Source organism: Pogona vitticeps, chromosome 9 (genome assembly GCF_051106095.1).
Source record: "Pogona vitticeps strain Pit_001003342236 chromosome 9, PviZW2.1, whole genome shotgun sequence".
NCBI classification, from domain to species: Eukaryota; Metazoa; Chordata; class Lepidosauria; order Squamata; family Agamidae; genus Pogona; species Pogona vitticeps.
Window position 1 is genome coordinate 19165057 of NC_135791.1, and position 18099 is coordinate 19183155.

At 53.2% G+C, this 18099-nt stretch overlaps 3 protein-coding genes across 9 annotated transcripts in view; all 3 read right to left on the reverse strand.

The window, feature by feature from the left end:
- Positions 1-18099, reverse strand: part of LOC140701940 (uncharacterized) — a 26994-nt gene continuing 8895 nt past the window's right edge. For 4 of the 7 annotated variants that reach the window (XM_078380267.1, XM_078380269.1, XM_078380272.1 and 1 more), the window contains one exon: positions 1-1400. The gene's annotated coding sequence lies outside the window, so the exon portion shown is untranslated. Of the gene's footprint in view, positions 1401-1605; positions 1703-1791; positions 1954-18099 lie in introns of those variants that run through there. The other 3 variants (XM_078380268.1, XM_078380271.1, XR_013538498.1) reach the window with 2 other exon arrangements.
- Positions 3573-8207, reverse strand: LOC140702039 (maestro heat-like repeat-containing protein family member 7). The gene is made up of 10 exons (XM_078379974.1): positions 7297-8207; positions 6961-7092; positions 6604-6683; positions 6297-6402; positions 5875-5970; positions 5150-5254; positions 4834-4969; positions 4266-4360; positions 3881-4033; positions 3573-3760 (listed from the first exon to the last, which is right to left on the reverse strand). Exons 1-10 carry the CDS (start codon positions 7480-7482, stop codon positions 3635-3637), a joined length of 1215 nt encoding a protein of 404 aa, XP_078236100.1. The 5' UTR covers positions 7483-8207; the 3' UTR covers positions 3573-3634.
- The window catches only part of LOC144584318 (maestro heat-like repeat-containing protein family member 7), a 21775-nt gene continuing 12443 nt past the window's right edge, over positions 8768-18099 (reverse strand). Inside the window, exons 7-13 of the mRNA XM_078380266.1 lie at positions 12427-12531; positions 12111-12246; positions 11562-11656; positions 11177-11329; positions 10960-11056; positions 9091-10448; positions 8768-8904 (exon numbers count right to left, since the gene is read on the reverse strand). Of these exons, the coding sequence (XP_078236392.1) occupies positions 10408-10448; positions 10960-11056; positions 11177-11329; positions 11562-11656; positions 12111-12246; positions 12427-12531 (627 nt within the window). The 3' untranslated portion in view covers positions 8768-8904; positions 9091-10407. The remainder of the gene's footprint in view (positions 8905-9090; positions 10449-10959; positions 11057-11176; positions 11330-11561; positions 11657-12110; positions 12247-12426; positions 12532-18099) is intronic.

Below are 18099 nucleotides of genomic sequence, written 5' to 3' on the forward strand. Positions count from 1 at the left end.
AATTTTTTAAAATAAATATTTTATTTTTAACAAAGGGTAACAGGAAGGAAAAAGGGATTGAGGTTAAAGGGAAGAGGAGAAACAATGACATACTAATATCCATTCTATGCATATTGCCATATCAACATTCCAAATTACTCTTTTTGCTCTTTTCTGCCTTCCAGATTTAAGTTCTCATTCTAATGCATGTTCTTCAAGCGATCTCTAATTACTGAAACCATTTGTAGAATAAGTCCCATCTTTCAGTTGTGTTTTGTAGAGGACAGTCCTTCATCACTTCTGATAAAATGTCCATTTCTGCTGTTTCCCGTATCTTCTGTATGAGATCTTCTTGTTTCGGTACCACTGGACTTTTCCAGTTTGTGGCATAAAGAATTCTAGCTGCAGTGATTATGTATATAACTATATACTTCTTTTCCTTATCTATGTTATCAGGCATCATACTCAATAAAAACAGTTCTGGGGTTAGTGGAACCTTACAAAGCGATATTTGTTGCAGCACAGCATATGCTCTTTTCCAATACTGTTTCGCTACTCTACATGACCACCACATATGGTAATAGATTCCCACATGTGCTTCACATTTCCAACACACATTTGATATATCTGTATACATCTTCGACATTTTTTCTGGAGTCATATTCCACCTGTAAAACATCATATATATATGCTCTTTAAAATCAACCGATCTTGTAACCTTTATATTATTTTGACATATTTTCAACTATTGATCAATATCAATATTATGCCCTAAGTTTTGTGCTCACTTAATCATACATTCTTTAACCATTTCATCTTGCATTTTGATTTGATAAAGAGCAAAGCATTTTAATTTACATATGATAAGAAGAGCTTTATTGGAAACTTGGAAAAAGATTATACAACAAATTTATCAAAAAACACCAGTATGGGTATCACCTATAGAGGCCTTTACACAACCGAATCTTATGATGAAAGCAAAACTTTTAAGATACCAGAACCACAGAGTGAAATTTGACAGGGAGAAGTGCAAAGTTATACACTTGTGGAGAAAAACTGAAACCCTCAGTGACAAGGAGGGGGAAACCTCGCTGAAGAATACTCTGAACAAGAAGGAATTGGGGCAGGCCACAAGCAACCCTGTCAGCCAGAAGTGTGCTGGGCTGAAGAAAAGAGAATTGCTTGGCTGTGGGTGGAATCATCCATGGTTGCCCTTAAATTCTTGCTGACATGAGCACTAGAACATGACAAAGAAAGATGGGAGAAGGGCTGAAGGAACCTCTCCTGGCTTGCTTCTGGTCGCCACACTGTGGTCCTTCTCCCCAGGGGCTTCTTGTGTGTACTGAATCTGTTTTAATACTTGATGGAGGTGTTGTTTTTAGCGAACCTTTTTAATGAGGTAAGCCACCTTGTCTCCTTTTCTGGAGAAAGGAAGGTGAAAAGGTTTGAAAGGACCCAATGCTTTTCCTTCCTGGGGTTCCAAAAGAGAAGGAGCCCTCCCCCGGAGAAGGGGAGAGGTGAGGAAGGTTTGGCCTCCCCAAGCTCTTCATCTAAACCCCGGCAGAGTCTGACCTGCCCGCCCCCTTCTGCCTGCAGGATGGTTCCCTTTTCAGCAGGATCCCTTACCTGGCCTGGCCTGGAGGCACTGGAGCGCCACCGGCTGTTTTGCACTGCCCTGGAACTTGGGCAGGTGGTCGCGCAGCTCGGCCTCGCTCATCCAGACCTGGAGAGAGAGGAAGGTTTCTTCACTGTCAGAGGTTTCCTTTTCACCCTTTCCCAAACGGACCAGCCCAAAGTCATTCTGCAACTTACCTCTGCCCCCAACAGGTCGTTTGCCATTCCAATGAAGGAATGGAAGAGGAGGAGCACAGGGTTGGAGGTGGGGGGAGCGGGCAGGGGGAGTCCCTGCCGGGCAGTCTCCAGGAAGGATGACTTCTCCACTGGAAACTGCTCCCCAAACACCTAGAAACAAAGAGAGGCAATTGGGGCCAGAGGACACATTAAGCCACACAGAGGTGGCCGTTATTTGGGGGGCTCTCTTTGTCTGCCTTTCCTGAGATGCCCCAAGGACAGACCCCGTGAGGGCTCTGGAGGAGAGGGGAAGGTCCGGAGATGATTTCACCTTCCCCTCCCACACCCTGGGAACCCCGAGGGGGGATTCCTAGTACAGCTGTACCTGCTGTCTCCTGCTGGCCATGAACTAGTAGACAACCCACCCTGACTGATCGTCGATGTCAATGGAATCCTGCCTCGCTCTGCCTCCTGTCCCCGCTGTCCTCTGCCTCCCGTCCCCAATGCCCTCTTGTTTGGACCAAAGAAATGATAGATAGCGTATCTATGAGATACTAAAAAAGGGTTTCCTGGTTGAAAAGATTTCATCTAGACAAATTAATGAAAGAAGGGGGAACAAAAGAAGGACAAGTTAGAGTAATGACCAAACTTGAGGAGAGCTTGAGGCCAATGTGGAAAATGGCAAGCAACGATAAGTTAAGATGTGAAATTAAGATTAGAAAAGGAATGATGGAGTGCGATGATTTTAAGCCAAGACGGAATTCAGTTTTGGTCCTCTAGAGAGGAGAGGGGTACGCATTGGGAGAAGAATCCATGTATTCCTGGATAGAAATGCAGTGTTTGGAATGATCAGAATGAAGAACATGGAAGTAGACCTGGGTGGGAGAGCAACAGCCAAAGTGGAGAAGAGGGGTTGGTATGCCATAAGGGGATCTAGGATAGCAATTTGTAAAATGTTAATTTTTCTACACCTATTTCCTCTTCCATTCAATAATCTTTTTAAAAAATATTGTTTTGATGTGTGCTCTCACACCAGATTAATTTAAGCATCTGTTTTTCTTAACCTGAGCTGAAATTTGGAAGCAGTTCTTCCTTCTCTGGCTAGTTTCTCTGGCCAGTGCATCTTCTTGCAGAGGTGGCTTTAAAAAAAGCTGCAGCTAATTGAAAAATGCAGGATTCATGCCTTGAATTCGTGCAGATGAGGGTTGAAGAAAAAAAAAATCAAGCCTTCCTTGTTCTAGGAAAGCATACCAGCAGGAGCCCTAATCCATTTCTCCAATTGATTACGAGTTTCTTCATAAAAATTATTGGCTAATTAGGCTCTTCCTTCTCATCAAGAAGGAGAAGAAGAGTTTGATGTATTCTGGTAGTTTTCCCTGTGGCCAGGGCATCTCCTCTGTTGTTTCTGGTTGAGCATCCAGCTAGCCATGGCCCCCTGCCACCCTGATGACCTTGCGGGTCTTACCTGGAGATTTGTGCTCCCCAACTGCTTGGGTGATGGGGGGGCAGCAGTGGGGAGGCCTCTGGTAGTTTTCCCCTTCAACCGATTTGTAGGGTGGACCCTCCTCTTCCTCCTGAAGCAGGGCAGCCTCTCCCATAGCCTCCTCGGTCCTTCCTCTCCTGATTGTTCTCTCCCTTTAAAAAGAGTTTTCAGCTTGGAAAACCTAGAACGGAAGAGGAGAAGAGGAGAATGAGGGTTAGGATTGGGGGTCCCTTACATTGATAGAGCCCAAGGCTCTATTTCTAAATTTATTTATTTATTTATTTATTTTATATCCCTCCTATCTGGTCGGGTCAGGACCAGTCTAGGCGGGTTGGATCTCTCACCACAGCGCCTTCTGCCACAAACATTTGAGGGTTTTTTTTAGATCAGGGGAGGGGGTGACCCCTTACCTTTGCCTGCCACGAGGCATCTGTACTCCACCGGCTGTTTTCCACAATCCCTGAACTTGTGGAGCTTTTGGGAAATGTTGGCCTCTGTCGCATGAGCCTGGAGAGAGTGGAAGAACTCATCACTTTCAGAAGCGCCTTTCTCTTCCCTCCCTATCTCCCTCCCTTCGTCCCACCCTCTCCCCCAAATGGACCACCCAAAGTCAATCGAAGGACTTACATCCATCCCAAGAAGCTCCTCTCCAATTCCCACAAAGGAATAGAGGAGGAGGAGCCCAGGGATGGAGAGTCGGGGAGACCGCTGGTGGACGGCCTGCAGGATGGTCTCCAGGAAGGAGGCTCTCTGTGGTGCTGAGAAGAGCTCTCCAAACACCTAAAAGGAAAGAGAGAAGGTTGAAAGTGAATTTCTCTTTCTCTCTCTCGGTGAATCAGCCTCTTTTGGCCCTGCACTCCAGCCTTGAGAAAGCGAAAGGAAGTTGAAGGGAAGGTTTGGATCCTTTCCCCCTCCATAAATTCGGGTACATAAAGGCACATGAATGTTGAAGCAGAAGGAGAAGAACCTGGCTCCAGCCCGCCCCAGAGCCAGTCAGGGGCAGCATCCGTACCTTTCCGACTCTGCCAATGTTTTTGTAAGAGGCCATTTCCCGATCCAGCTGCTTCTCGCTGCACCAGAGACGAGGGGCCTCCCGGGTGTTGATGCCTGTTGGAGAGAGAAGAAGAATCATGGCTGGTCTCACCGCAAGGCAGGTGGAGGGCAGGGTTTAGGCTACACGGCCCTTCCTGTCCTTTGACTGCCAGGGAACGAGAGGGATCCCAGCCAGCTTCTCTTCCATGTTCTGGCAAAATGCCTTGGCTCGCCTACAGAGAGGTGGGGGAGCCGCGCTCCTTTTCCTGCTGGCCCTGTCTTTCGCTTGCGAGAGGCAGATTGGGGGCCTCCAGGCAGGTGGTTGGGGGTCTCCCCAGAGGGCACCCAAGGAGGGATCTTCCCCGCCCAGGAAGAGAAGGAGAGGGGCTGAGAGGATGGGCTGCCCTGTGCCCAAATAACAAGGACACCTTTGTCTTGTCAAAGCCAAGACCAGCCACTAGGATCCTATATCCCTGGAAACGAGGGCTATTTGGGGCCCCACCACTTCCACGCAAGCCCCGCAGGCCCAGCCTTCCCAACGTCTGTACCTCTCTGGCGCAGGAGCAGCTGGAACAGCCTGTGGAGGCTCTCCCGGGCCCACCAGCCAACCTCCATTTCGGCATCTGCCAGCAGGATGCCGAGGTCGGCCACGTACTGGCCAACCTGATGGACCTCCTCCCTGAGCTGGTAGAAGGAAAGAAAAAGGGCCATTTTAAACCCATACAAGGTTTAATTTAAATCTCCCCCCTCCTGCTCCCGAGTCCTAAATCCTTTCAGCAGTCTTCAGGACGACTGGGCTCTGAGACGTCCCATCCGCCCCAAGCCCTGTGGAAAGGAAACGGCGCCGATCCCTCCAGTACTTACCTTGAGGTCGCGCAGCAGAACTGCCTGCCTGAGCAGCGCAGCCATTTTTTGCATTGCCCAGGCGCGCTCCGTGCCCTTTTCTGACTGAAGCCAATGATGGAAATGCTGCAGGAAGAAGAGGTCTCTCAGAAACAGGTTCCCGGACAAACACGTGGCTTTCTGCAAGCGCATGGCTTGTGCTGCAATGCCCTCCAATGCCAAAGGGCTTGGAAGGGGCAGGGAGACTCTGAGGGAAAGACTGGTGAAGGCGGATGCTCAAGAAGAGGGACTAAGCAAGCCGCTCTCCTGAGAGGATTGAGCAGTGGGCCGAGAACCACAGAGTGAAGCTTGACAGGCAGAAGTGCAAAGTGCTGCAACTTGGGGAGAAAAACCCGAAACCCTCAATGACAAGGGGGGGGGGGAAACCTGTGTGAAGAATACTATGAGGGAGAAGGAACTGGGGCAGGTCACAAGTGGCCTGTCAGCCAACAGTGTGATCGGGTTGCAGCAAAGGGAATGGCGATTTTAGGGCGCCTTAAGCGAAGGATAGCTTCCAAAGCCTGGGAAGAGTTCCCCTCTATTTGGCACTGGTTTGGCCTCCTCACCTGTTAAGATGGCTGTGGAGGAACTGGAACAGGTTCAGAGGAGAGAAAGAAGGAGGCGCTGAGGGGAGACCGAACGCCCTGGGCAGGTCTACCATCTCCCGGGGGCTTCTTGGGCCCCCACCTCCTCTCTTTTGTAGTTACGTCCAGGAGGGAAAAGAGGTGGCCGATGGTGGGGTCCTCCCGGAGCAGGCTTTGGAGAAGAACCTGCCAAGTTTGTGTGGTGTTTTCATAGAAGGTCTGCAAGAAAACAAAGGTGCCTTTGTGACATGGCTGGATTTGCTGCTCCACAAAGTATTCCTGGCCCAAGGCAGTGATGGGATGGCTGCTTTTCTCTGGAACCTGCCCTTCCCAGACCCAGGCGGTTTTGGGCTCTAGCCTGGCTGGGGGTGGAATCAGCCATGGTTGCCCTGAACGAGGACCTTCACTGAGGGACGGAGGAGAGAAGGCAACCCTTTCCCCCCCCCCACCGCTTTGATTTCTCGCTGACCTTGGCTTTAGCGGATGAAGGGAGAGGGATGGAAGGAGCCTCCCCGGCATTCCTGCTCAGGAGCCCAAGGACTCACCTGTTCCTCAGGGTCCTGGCTCAGCTCCTGCAGGCTGGCCAGAACAGGGAGGGCCAGACGAAGGAAACAGGTCTCCAGCTCCCTCGGGGTTTTGGGCTTCAGTCGGCTGTGGGGATGAATAAGAAAGGGTGAGACCATGGGCTAGGAGGGGGACGCCACTCACGGGTGAACGCTGGCCCCACAACTGGCAGGAGGCTGCTTTCCAGCCAAGGGGCAGCCCAGGGCGGCTTCAGGTCCCACACATCCCTACACATCCCTCTCCCCACCCCCACCCCCACCGCATCCACACACATCGCATTTGGACTACCTCAGATGGGAGAGAGCCGTCAGGGCGGAAGGCAGGATGCTTCCTGGCTTGCAGGGTGATTGATGGCGCTCCACCACCTCCTAAAAGTGACCAAGGAGAGAGAGGGAGAGAGAGGTTGATGTCCTTCGCCCAAGGCTTTCAGGGGGAAGACTCCTGCCCCTCCGTTCAGGTGCCCATCCTCACTTTCCAGCTGGTTCATCCGCTTTCTTCCCTTTCAGAAGCCGTTGAACCAACTGCAACTACAGATCAATCCCACCACCGGCCTTTTTGGGCTGCCCTGGTAAGGGGGCTGATGGGAGGGATGGTCAGGAAGAGGGCCCGGAAGCTCCAATGCAACAGAGACCCAAATTCACTCACCACAAGCGCAGAAACCATCTCCGCCTTCGAAAAGGCAACGTCAAGCTGGGCTTCCTTCTTTCTCTGGGCCTCCTTGCAGCTGGAAATCAGGCATTCCAGGAAATAGAAGGAATACTCAATTCCCAGCTGAACCTGGAGGTAGGAAAAGAGTCCGGTTGTTATTCAGAAGGGCTTTCTCCCTCTGTCCCTCTCTCTCCCTTTCCTGCCAAGCCCCAAGGAGGCATCCCGTGGGGGGGGGGGCTCTGGAGGAGAGACTGGAGAGGGCATCCCGGTCCCCTCCTGCCCCTGGAGACCCCAGAGCGGAGCCTGGCAGGGAGGAGTCCAAGGTGGTCGTACCTCATCTCCCTTCCCTCTCTTGTCCATGAACCACTGGACGACGCCGAGTGAATTCAGGGACTCCAGGGAAGGGTGCAGGGTGGACGTGCAGGAGCAGTCCACGGAGGAGTCCAGGGAGGTGTCTGCCGAGCCTGTCAGGGAGCACTGGAGGAGGCTCCTCTCCCCCACTGACCTAACACTTGGCATCTGTCCCAAGAAGGTCTTCTCCAATTCCAACCAAGGAATACAAGAGGAGGAGCCTAGGGGAGATGGCTGGTGGACTGCCTGCAGGATGGTGTCCAGGAAGGATGATTTCTGTTCTGCTAGAACAGAGAGAGAACCTAGAGGAGAGAAGGTTGGGTGCAAGTATGTTTCTCTCTCTCTCTCTCTCTTTCTCACTGTGTGTGTGCTAATGAGCCTCTTTTTGTCCCTCCCTCTCTCTGTCTCTCTGTGCAAATTAGCCTCTTTTGGTTCTCCACTCCAGCCTTGAGAAAGCTAAAGGAAGTTGAAGGGAATCCTCAAGTTTGGATCCTTTTCCTCCCCTCTCACTCTTCTTTCTCTATTGGTGCATCATCTCTAGCAGTGAAGTCAGGAGCTCCCCTTTAGGGCAGGAAGATTCCTGTCTGGATCCTCTGTGGAGGGCTGCGTGGGTGGCCAAGAAACTAAAAATTCTCCCCCTCCTCGTCCTCCCAAGCTATCCTGAAACCAAAGCAAGGAGCCTTTCCAGGAACGGCCTTCCAGAGTGAGCCCATTCCCCAGAAGCCAACAGTTCCCAGGGCTGACTTGGTTGCTTCCCAAGAAAGGAGAGGAGCCAGGATCAAAGATCCACACACCCAACCCTCCCCCAGTTTTTTCTCTCGTTTGGCAGAGGACACGTAATCTATGGAATGACTGAATGCACTGATGCCACCTTCTTTGCCCTTTCTCATTCAAACACCTAAAGCCACGTGAATGTTGAAGCAGAAGGAGAAGAACCTGGCTCCAGCCCGCCCCAGAGCCAGTCAGGGGCAGCATCCGTACCTTTCCGACTCTGCCAATGTTTTTGTAAGAGGCCATTTCCCGATCCAGCTGCTTCTCGCTGCACCAGAGACGAGGGGCCTCCCGGGTGTTGATGCCTGTTGGAGAGAGAAGAAGAATCATGGCTGCCCATGAAGCAGATGGAGGGCAGGGTTTGGGGGGCTGGAGGTCTAAGTGGCCCTTCCTCTCCTTTGACTACTGGGGAACGAGGGAGATCCCAATCAGCTTCTCTTCCTTGGCTCGCCCGCAGAGGGTTGGGGGTCTCCCCAGAGGGCACCCAAGGAGGGATCTTCCCCACCCAGGAAGAGGAGGAGAGGGGCTCAGAGGATGGGCTGCCCTGTGCCCAAATAACGGGGACGCCTTTGTCAAAGCCAAGACCAGCAGCTAGGATTCTATTTCCCTGGAAATGAGGGCTATTTGGGGCCCCACCACTTGCACACAAGGCTCGCAGGCCCAGCCTTCCCATCATCCGTACCTCTCTGGCACAGGAGCAGCTGGAACAGCCTGTGGAGGATCCCCCGGGCCTGACGGCCAACCTCCTTTTCGGAATCCGCCAGCAGGATGCTGAGTTTGGCCATGTACTGGCCCACCTGATGGACCATCCTCCCCAAGCTGGTAGGAAAGAAAAAGGGCCCTTTTAAGCACATGGCAAGGTTTATTTTAAATCTTCCCTCTCCTGCTGCCGAGTCCTGCATACTTTCAGCAGTCTTAGGGACGACTGGGCTCTGAGAGGTTCCCTCCGCCCCGAGCCCTGCAGCCCTTCGGAAAGGAAACGACGCTGATCCCTCCAGTCCTTACCTTGAAGTCCCGCATCAGAACTGCCCGCCTGAGCAGCGCAGTGATGTTTTGCGTTGCCCAGGCGCGCTCTGTGCCCTTTTCGGACTGAAGCCCAAAACTCAGATGCTGCAGGAAGAATAGATGTGTCAGACACATATCCCTCGGATCTGCGGAGGTTTCCAGGGAGCATCGGAGAAGGCTGGAAGAGGATGCTAAAAGGGCTGAAGGGAGACTGAGAGTTTGGTGAGGGGGCCATGGCTTTCTGCAACCCCACAGTTTCTACTTTGATGCCCTCCAGTACCAAATGGGCTAGGAAGGGGGGGGGAGGCAGAAAGAAGGATCCTCTGGAGAGTAGAAGCCAAGCCCTCAGAGGAAAGACTGAACGCCCTGGGCAGGTCTATCACCTCCAGGGGCTTCTTGGTCCCCCACCTCCTCCTCTTTGTACTTGCGTCCAGGAGGGGAAAGAGGTGGCCTCTGGTGGGGTCTCAGACTGCTGTTCCCAGACTCTCCCATTCCCAGACCACTACGGTATTGGGATATAGTCTGGCTTTGGGTGGAATCAAGAAAAGTTTCCCTGAAGGGGGACCTTCACTGGGAGAGGAATGAGGGAGGGCAACCCATTCCCCCCCCCACCTTGACTTCTGGCTGACGTGGGCACTAGTGTATGACAAAGGATGATGGGAGAGGGACACAAAGAGCCCCCTGTGCATTCTACCCTAACCCCCAAGTCACTGCCCAGAAGTGCCGAAAGAAACGATGCCTTTGGATAGTGCACATCCAGCAGTGGTTGTGTGCTGAGCTGGGCATCCAAGCAGAAGTTGGGGATGCAAGGGAGGAAAGGGATTTCATTTTTCACAGCCAGCTCAACCTAGAAATGGATAAAGAGCATCTCTCGGTGATTTTTGCTTTATGTTTGATGGCCCTTCTTTCTGCTGTGCCAATTCTCTCTCTAATTAGGTTCTTCCTTCTCATCAAGAAGGAGAAGAAGGGAAGTCGTCCTGAGTTTGATGTATTCTGGTAGTTCTTCCTGTGGCCAGTGCATCTGCTGCCAGAATGTCGTGTGGCCTGTGGGCTCTTCTTTGTCCAGTTAGGTGACTCAGAGTCCTGTTGAATTCCATTTGAGCCTAAGGGACTTTCTTAAAACTCGTAAGGGTTTTCTTTTCATCCTCTCCAGCCACTGTGGTGCCATGTTTGTGGTGTCCTTAGAGTGAATGGTCATGCATAAAAGATCCAGGAAATATGTGTTGTTCGAAGGATGAACTGATGGATGTCTCTTTGGCTTGAATGTAGCTGGTCTATTTTCTACATTGCTGACGTATTCCGAAAGGAACAATTGATTTATTCATCCTCGTCTTCTAGATCTTCGATGATGACATCACCTGAGTGGAGAGGAAAAGGAAGAGGGGGCCTCATTAGAAGAACTTAATTTCACAGAGGAGATGACTCCAGAGCAGTGTGTCTCACCATGCCTTCTGATCTATGACTGAAACGGAGACTGAAGTTCTTTAGTGTCAAATTTTCTATGGCCAGTGACTTTTTGGGAGTTCATCCCTGTCTTTTTAAATAATGTAAATGTAAATATTGTTAATGTCGATAATGTAAGAATAATGTATTGAGAATGATGGGTAAAAGGCTTTTAAATAAGCCAAGGAACACAACGTTGTTTGGGGTTCAAAAAGATAAGGACCCCCTCATCCAGGGCCGGAGGGAAGGAAGGCCTGGCTTCCCAAGGCTCTATTTCTAAATTTATTTATGTATTTATTTATTTTATATCCCTCCTATCTGGTCGGGTCAGGACCACTCTAGGCGGGTTGGATCTCTCACCACAGCGCCATCTGCCACAAACATTTGAGGGTTTTTTTTTTAATCAGGGGAGGGGTGACCCCTTACCTTTGCCTGCCACGAGGCATCTGTACTCCACCGGCTGTTTTCCACAATCCCTGAACTTGTGGAGCTTTTGGGAAATGTTGGCCTCTGTCGCCTGAGCCTGGAGAGAGTGGAAGAACTCATCACTTTCAGAAGCGCCTTTCTCTTCCCTCCCTATCTCCCTCCCTTCGTCCCACCCTCTCCCCCAAATGGACCACCCAAAGTCAATCGAAGGACTTACATCCATCCCAAGGAGCTCCTCTCCAATTCCCACAAAGGAATAGAGGAGGAGGAGCCCAGGGATGGAGAGTCGGGGAGACCGCTGGTGGATGGCCTGTAGGACGGTGTCCAGGAAGGAGGCTCTCTGTGGTGCTGAGAAGAGCTCTCCAAACACCTAAAAGGAAAGAGAGAAGGTTGAAAGTGAATTTCTCTTTCTCTCTCTCGGTGAATCAGCCTCTTTTGGCCCTCCACTCCAGCCTTGAGAAAGCGAAAGGAAGTTGAAGGGAAGGTTTGGATCCTTCCTCCTCGATAAATTCGGGTACCTAAAGGCACATGAATGTTGAAGCAGAAGAAGAGAAAACCCAGCTCCAGCCCGCCCCAGAGCCAGTCAGGGGCAGCATCCGTACCTTTCCGACTCTGCCAATGTTTTTGTAAGAGGCCATTTCCCGATCCAGCTGCTTCTCGCTGCACCAGAGATGAGGGGCCTCCCGGGTGTTGATGCCTGTTGGAGAGAGAAGAAGAATCATGGCTGGTCCCACCGCAAGGCAGGTGGAGGACAGGGTTTGGGCTACGTGGCCCCTCCTGTCCTTTGACTGCCAGGGAACGAGAGGGATCCCAGCCAGCTTCTCTTCCATGTTCTGGCAAAATGCCTTGGCTCGCCCACAGAGAGGTGGGGGAGCCGCGCTCCTTTTCCTGCTGGCCCTGTCTTTCGCTAGCGAGAGGCAGATTGGGGGCCTCCAGGCAGGTGGTTGGGGGTCTCCCCAGAGGGCACCCAAGGAGGTATCTTCCCCGCCCAGGAAGAGGAGGAGAGGGGCTGAGAGGATGGGCTGCCCTGTGCCCAAATAACAAGGACGCCTTTGTCTTTGTCAAAGCCTATATCCCTGGAAACGAGGGCTATTTGGGGCCCCACCACTTCCACGCAAGCCCCGCAGGCCCAGCCTTCCCAACGTCTGTACCTCTCTGGCGCAGGAGCAGCTGGAACAGCCTGTGGAGGCTCTTCCGGGCCTGCCAGCCAACCTTGTTTTCGGCATCCGCCAGCAGGATGCCGAGGTCGGCCACGTACTGGCCAACCTGATGGACCTCCTCCCTGAGCTGGTAGAAGGAAAGAAAAAGGGCCATTTTAAACCCATACAAGGTTTAATTTAAATCTCCCCCCTCCTGCTCCCGAGTCCTAAATCCTTTCAGCAGCCTTCAGGACGACTGGGCTCTGAGACGTCCCATCCGCCCCGAGCCTTGTGGAAAGGAAACGGCGCCGATCCCTCCAGTACTTACCTTGAGGTCGCGCAGCAGAACTGCCTGCCTGAGCAGCGCAGCCATTTTTTGCATTGCCCAGGCGCGCTCCGTGCCCTTTTCTGACTGAAGCCAATGATGGAAATGCTGCAGGAAGAAGAGGCCTCTCAGAAACAGGTTCCCGGACAAACACGTGGCTTTCTGCAAGTGCATGGCTTGTGCTGCAATGCCCTCCAATGCCGAACAGGGCTTGGAAGGGGCAGGGAGACTCTGAGGGAAGGACTGGTGAAGGCGGATGCTCAAGAAGAGGGACGAAGCAAGCCGCTCTCCTGAGAGGATTGAGCAGTGGGCCGAGAACCACAGAGTGAAGCTTGACAGGCAGAAGTGCAAAGTGCTGCAACTTGGGGAGAAAAACCCGAAACCCTCAGTGACAAGGGGGGGGAAAACCTGTGTGAAGAATACTATGAGGGAGAAGGAACTGGGGCAGGTCACAAGCGGCCTGTCAGCCAACAGTGTGATCAGGTTGCAGCAAAGGGAATGGCGATTTTAGGGCGCCTTAAGCGAAGGATAGCTTCCACAGCCTGGGAAGAGTTCCCCTCTATTCGGCACTGGTTTGGCCTCCTCACCTGTTAAGATGGCTGTGGAGGAACTGGAACAGGTTCAGAGGAGAGAAAGAAGGAGGCGCTGAGGGGAGACCGAACGCCCTGGGCAGGTCTACCATCTCCAGGGGGCTTCTTGGGCCCCCACCTCCTCTCTTTTGTACCTACGTCCAGGAGGGAAAAGAGGTGTCCGATGGTGGGGTCCTCCCGGAGCAGGCTTTGGAGGAGAACCTGCATACTTTGTGTGGTGTTTTCATTGAAGGTCTGCAAGAAAACAAAGGTGCCTTTGTGACATGGCTGGATTTGCTGCTCCAGAAAGTATTCCTGGCCCAAGGCAGTGATGGGATGGCTGCTTTTCTCTGGAACCTGCCCTTCCCAGACCCAGGCGGTTTTGGGCTCTAGCCTGGCTGGGGGTGGAATCAGCCATGGTTGCCCTGAACGAGGACCTTCACTGGGGGAGGGAGGAGAGAGGGTCACCCTTTCCCCCCCCACCACCACCGCTTTGATTTCTCGCTGACCTTGGCTTTAGCGGATGAAGGGAGAGGGATGGAAGGAGCCTCCCCGGCATTCCTGCTCAGGAGCCCAAGGACTCACCTGTTCCTCAGGGTCCTGGCTCAGCTCCTGCAGGCTGGCCAGAACAGGGAGGGCCAGACCAAGGAAACGGGTCTCCAGCTCCCTCGGGGTTTTGGGCTTCAGTCGGCTGTGGGGATGAATAAGAAAGGGTGAGACAATGGGCTAGGAGGGGGATGCCTCTCACGGGTGAACGCTGGCCCCACAACTGGCAGGAGGCTGCTTTCCAGCCAAGGGGCAGCCCAGGGCGGCTTCAGGTCCCACACATCCCTACACATCCCTCTCCCCACCCCCACCCCCACCGCATCCACACACATCGCATTTGGACTACCTCAGATGGGAGAGAGCCATCAGGGCGGAAGGCAGGATGCTTCCTGGCTTGCAGGGTGATTGATGGCGCTCCACCACCTCCTAAAAGTGACCAAGGAGAGAGAGGGAGAGAGAGGTTGATGCCCTTCGCCCAAGGCTTTCAGGGGGAAGACTCCTGCCCCTCCGTTCAGGTGCCCATCCTCACTTTCCAGCTGGTTCATCCGCTTTCTTCCCTTTCAGAAGCTGTTGAACCAACTGCAACTACAGATCAATCCCACCACCGGCCTTTTTGGGCTGCCCTGGTAAGGGGGCTGATGGGAGGGATGGTCAGGAAGAGGGCCCGGAAGCTACAATGCAAGAGAGACCCAAATTCACTCACCACAAGCGCAGAAACCATCTCTGCCTTCGAAAAGGCAACGTCAAGCTGGGCTTCCTTCTTCCTCTGGGCCTCCTTGCAGATGGAAATCAGGCATTCCAGGAAATAGAAGGAATACTCAATTCCCAGCTGAACCTGGAGGTAGGAAGAGAGTCCGGTTGTTATTCAGAAGGGCTTTCTCCCTCTCTCCCTCTCCCTTTCCTGCCAAGCCCCAAGGAGGCATCCCGTGGGGGGGGGGCTCTGGAGGAGAGACTGGAGAGGGCATCCCGGTCCCCTCCTGCCCCCGGAGACCCCAGAGCGGAGCCTGGCAGGGAGGAGTCCAAGGTGGTCGTACCTCATCTCCCTTCCCTCTCTTGTCCATGAACCACTGGACGACGCCGAGTGAATTCAGGGACTCCAGGGAAGGGTGCAGGGTGGACGTGCAGGAGCAGTCCACGGAGGGCTCCAGGGGGGTGTCTGCCGAGCCTGTCAGGGAGCACTGGAGGAGGCTCCTCTCCCCCACTGACCTAACACTTTGCATCTGTCCCAAGAAGGTCTTCTCCAATTCCAACCAAGGAATACAAGAGGAGGAGCCTAGGGGAGATGGCTGGGGGACTGCCTGCAGGATGGTGTCCAGGAAGGATGATTTCTGTTCTGCTAGAACAGAGAGAGAACCTAGAGGAGAGAAGGTTGGGTGCAAGTATGTTTCTCTCTCTCTGGAGGTCTAAGTGGCCCTTCCTCTCCTTTGACTGCTGGGGAACGAGGGAGATCCCAACCAGCTTCTCTTCCATGTGCTGGCAAACTGCCTTGGCTCGCCCGCAGAGGGTTGGGGAGCAGGACTTCTTTTCCTGCTGGCCCTGTGTTTCACCAGCGGGTTTGGGGACATCCAGGCAGCTGGTTGGGGGTCTCCCCAGAGGGCACCCAAGGAGGGATCTTCCCCACCCAGGAAGAGGAGGAGAGGGGCTCAGAGGATGGGCTGCCCTGTGCCCAAATAACGGGGACGCCTTTGTCAAAGCCAAGACCAGCAGCTAGGATTCTATTTCCCTAGAAATGAGGGCTATTTGGGGCCCCACCACTTCCACACAAGGCTCGCAGGCCCAGCCTTCCCATCATCCGTACCTCTCTGGCACAGGAGCAGCTGGAACAGCCTGTGGAGGATCCCCCGGGCCTGACGGCCAACCTCCTTTTCGGAATCCGCCAGCAGGATGCTGAGTTTGGCCACGTACTGGCCCACCTGATGGACCATCCTCCCCAAGCTGGTAGGAAAGAAAAAGGGCCCTTTTAAGCACATGGCAAGGTTGATTTTAAATCTTCCCTCTCCTGCTGCCGAGTCCTGCATACTTTCAGCAGTCTTAGGGACGACTGGGCTCTGAGAGGTTCCCTCCGCCCCGAGCCCTGCAGCCCTTCGGAAAGGAAACGACGCTGATCCCTCCAGTCCTTACCTTGAAGTCCCGCATCAGAACTGCCCGCCTGAGCAGCGCAGTGATGTTTTGCGTTGCCCAGGCGCGCTCTGTGCCCTTTTCGGACTGAAGCCCAAAACTCAGATGCTGCAGGAAGAATAGATGTGTCAGACACATATCCCTCGGATCTGTGGAGGTTTCCACGGAGCATCGGAGAAGGCTGGAAGAGGATGCTAAAAGGGCTGAAGGGAGACTGAGAGTTTGGTGAGGGGGCCATGGCTTTCTGCAACCCCACAGTTTCTACTTTGATGCCCTCCAGTACCAAATGGGCTAGGAAGGGGGGAGAGGCAGAAAGAAGGATCCTCTGGAGAGTAGAAGCCGAGCCCTCAGAGGAAAGACTGAACGCCCTGGGCAGGTCTATCACCTCCAGGGGCTTCTTGGTCCCCCACCTCCTCCTCTTTGTACTTGCGTCCAGGAGGGGAAAGAGGTGGCCTCTGGTGGGGTCTCAGACTGCTGTTCCCAGACTCTCCCATTCCCAGACCACTACGGTATTGGGATATAGTCTGGCTTTGGGTGGAATCAAGAAAAGTTTCCCTGAAGGGGGACCTTCACTGGGAGAGGAATGAGGGAGGGCAACCCATTCCCCCCCCCCACCTTGACTTCTGGCTGACGTGGGCACTAGTGTATGACAAAGGATGATGGGAGAGGGACACAAAGAGCCCCCTGTGCATTCTACCCTAACCCCCAAGTCACTGCCCAGAAGTGCCGAAAGAAACGATGCCTTTGGATAGTGCACATCCAGCAGTGGTTGTGTGCTGAGCTGGGCATCCAAGCAGAAGTTGGGGATGCAAGGGAGGAAAGGGATTTCATTTTTCACAGCCAGCTCAACCTAGAAATGGATAAAGAGCATCTCTCGGTGATTTTTGCTTTATGTTTGATGGCCCTTCTTTCTGCTGTGCCAATTCTCTCTCCCATCAAGAAAGATGAAGTGCTCTATGTATATTTTCGGGTGACCATAGCTGGAGGATTCTCTGAGGTGCTCACCAACTGTCTTTCTCCTCCTCGTCTTGAAGATCTTCAAGGAGGAGGTTGTCTGAGTGGAGAAGAGGGGGACCTCGTTAGAAGAGCTGTCCCAGGTCTGTCTTGGGACAGGGCACAGCCAGTTGGTAGTTCTTTGCAGCCAAGGCATCCATGCTGAAGGTTTTTACATCCTGGAAGAACCTGATGGTCAGTTCTTCATCCGGGATCACCTGGAGGTGGGAGGAGGAGAAGGTGGCCGTTATTTGGGGGGCTCTCTTTGTCTGCCTTTCCTGAGATGCCCCAAGGACAGACCCCGTGAGGGCTCTGGAGGAGAGGGGAAGGTCCGGAGATGATTTCACCTTCCCCTCCCACACCCTGGGAACCCCGAGGGGGGATTCCTAGAACAGCTGTACCTGCTGTCTCCTGCTGGCCATGAACTAGTAGACAACCCACCCTGACTGATCGTCGATGTCAATGGAATCCAGTGAGGAGGACATGGAAGGTGAAAGGGAGCACTTCATGAGGCTGTCCTCGGAGGAGGAATCCTGCGATGCTTCCAGGGAGCATCTGGAGGAAGATCCTGGTGGGGTTGAGGAAGAGACCCAAAGGGCGCATTAACCGGCACAGAGCATCCAGCTAGCTATGGCCCCCCATTACCCTGATGACCTTGTAGGTCTTACCTGGAGATTTGCACTCCCCAACTGCTTTGGTGAAGGGGAGGCATGGAGAGCCCTCCGGTGTTTTGGCCATTCGCAGGGTGGACCCTCTTCCTCCGGATGCAGGGCAGCCTCTCCCTTAGTCTCCTCAGTCCCTCCTCGCCTGATTCTTGCCTCCCCTTAAAAAGAGTTTTCAGTGTGGAAAGCCTAGAATTCAAGAGGAGAATGAGGGTTAGGAGTGTCCACATGACCTCTGGAGGTAGACAGTGGGGTGATAGGGCCCATCCAGCAGTGGTCGTGCCCTGAGCTGGGCATTCAAGGAGAAGGTGGGGATGCAATGGAGGAAATGTATTTCATGTTTCACTCCCAGCTCAACCTAGAGATGGGAGGAGAGTCTGGCTGGTATTTGGGGTTTTTTTTCCCTTTCTCTGCTTTTCCTGACATGCCTTATGGGTAGAGCCCATGAGGGCTCTGGGGCGGGGGGAAGGGGACGGTCAGGAGATGGTATTGCCTTCTCATCCTGCAGACGGAGACACCCATAAAAAGGAGGGGGGTATTCCTAGGATGGCTCTACCTGCTGCCTCCTGCTGGTCATGAACCACTGGGCTACCCATCCTGGCTCATCAGGTACATCAGCTGAATCCAGCAAGGTGTGGATGGAAGCCGATATGGAGCAGCTCATGAAGGTGGAGAGAGTACCTGACAGGGGGAAGACCCCCGCCCCTCGATTCAAGTGCCCACCCCTACGTTCCACCTGGTACAACTACCCTCTTTCCATGCAGAAGCCTTTGCACCCACTGCAAGTA

Excerpts from the sequence above, each read along its gene's own strand:
- LOC140702039 (XM_078379974.1), bottom strand. The coding sequence starts at position 7,482 with ATGCCAAGTGTTAGGTCAGTGGGGGAGAGGAGCCTCCTCCAGTGCTCC. Across the intron at positions 6,403-6,603 it reads ACGGCTCTCTCCCATCTGAG|CCGACTGAAGCCCAAAACCC; the intron begins GTAGTCCAAATG and ends TCATCCCCACAG. Across the intron at positions 4,970-5,149 it reads TTCTGCTGCGCGACCTCAAG|CTCAGGGAGGAGGTCCATCA; the intron begins GTAAGTACTGGA and ends TCCTTCTACCAG.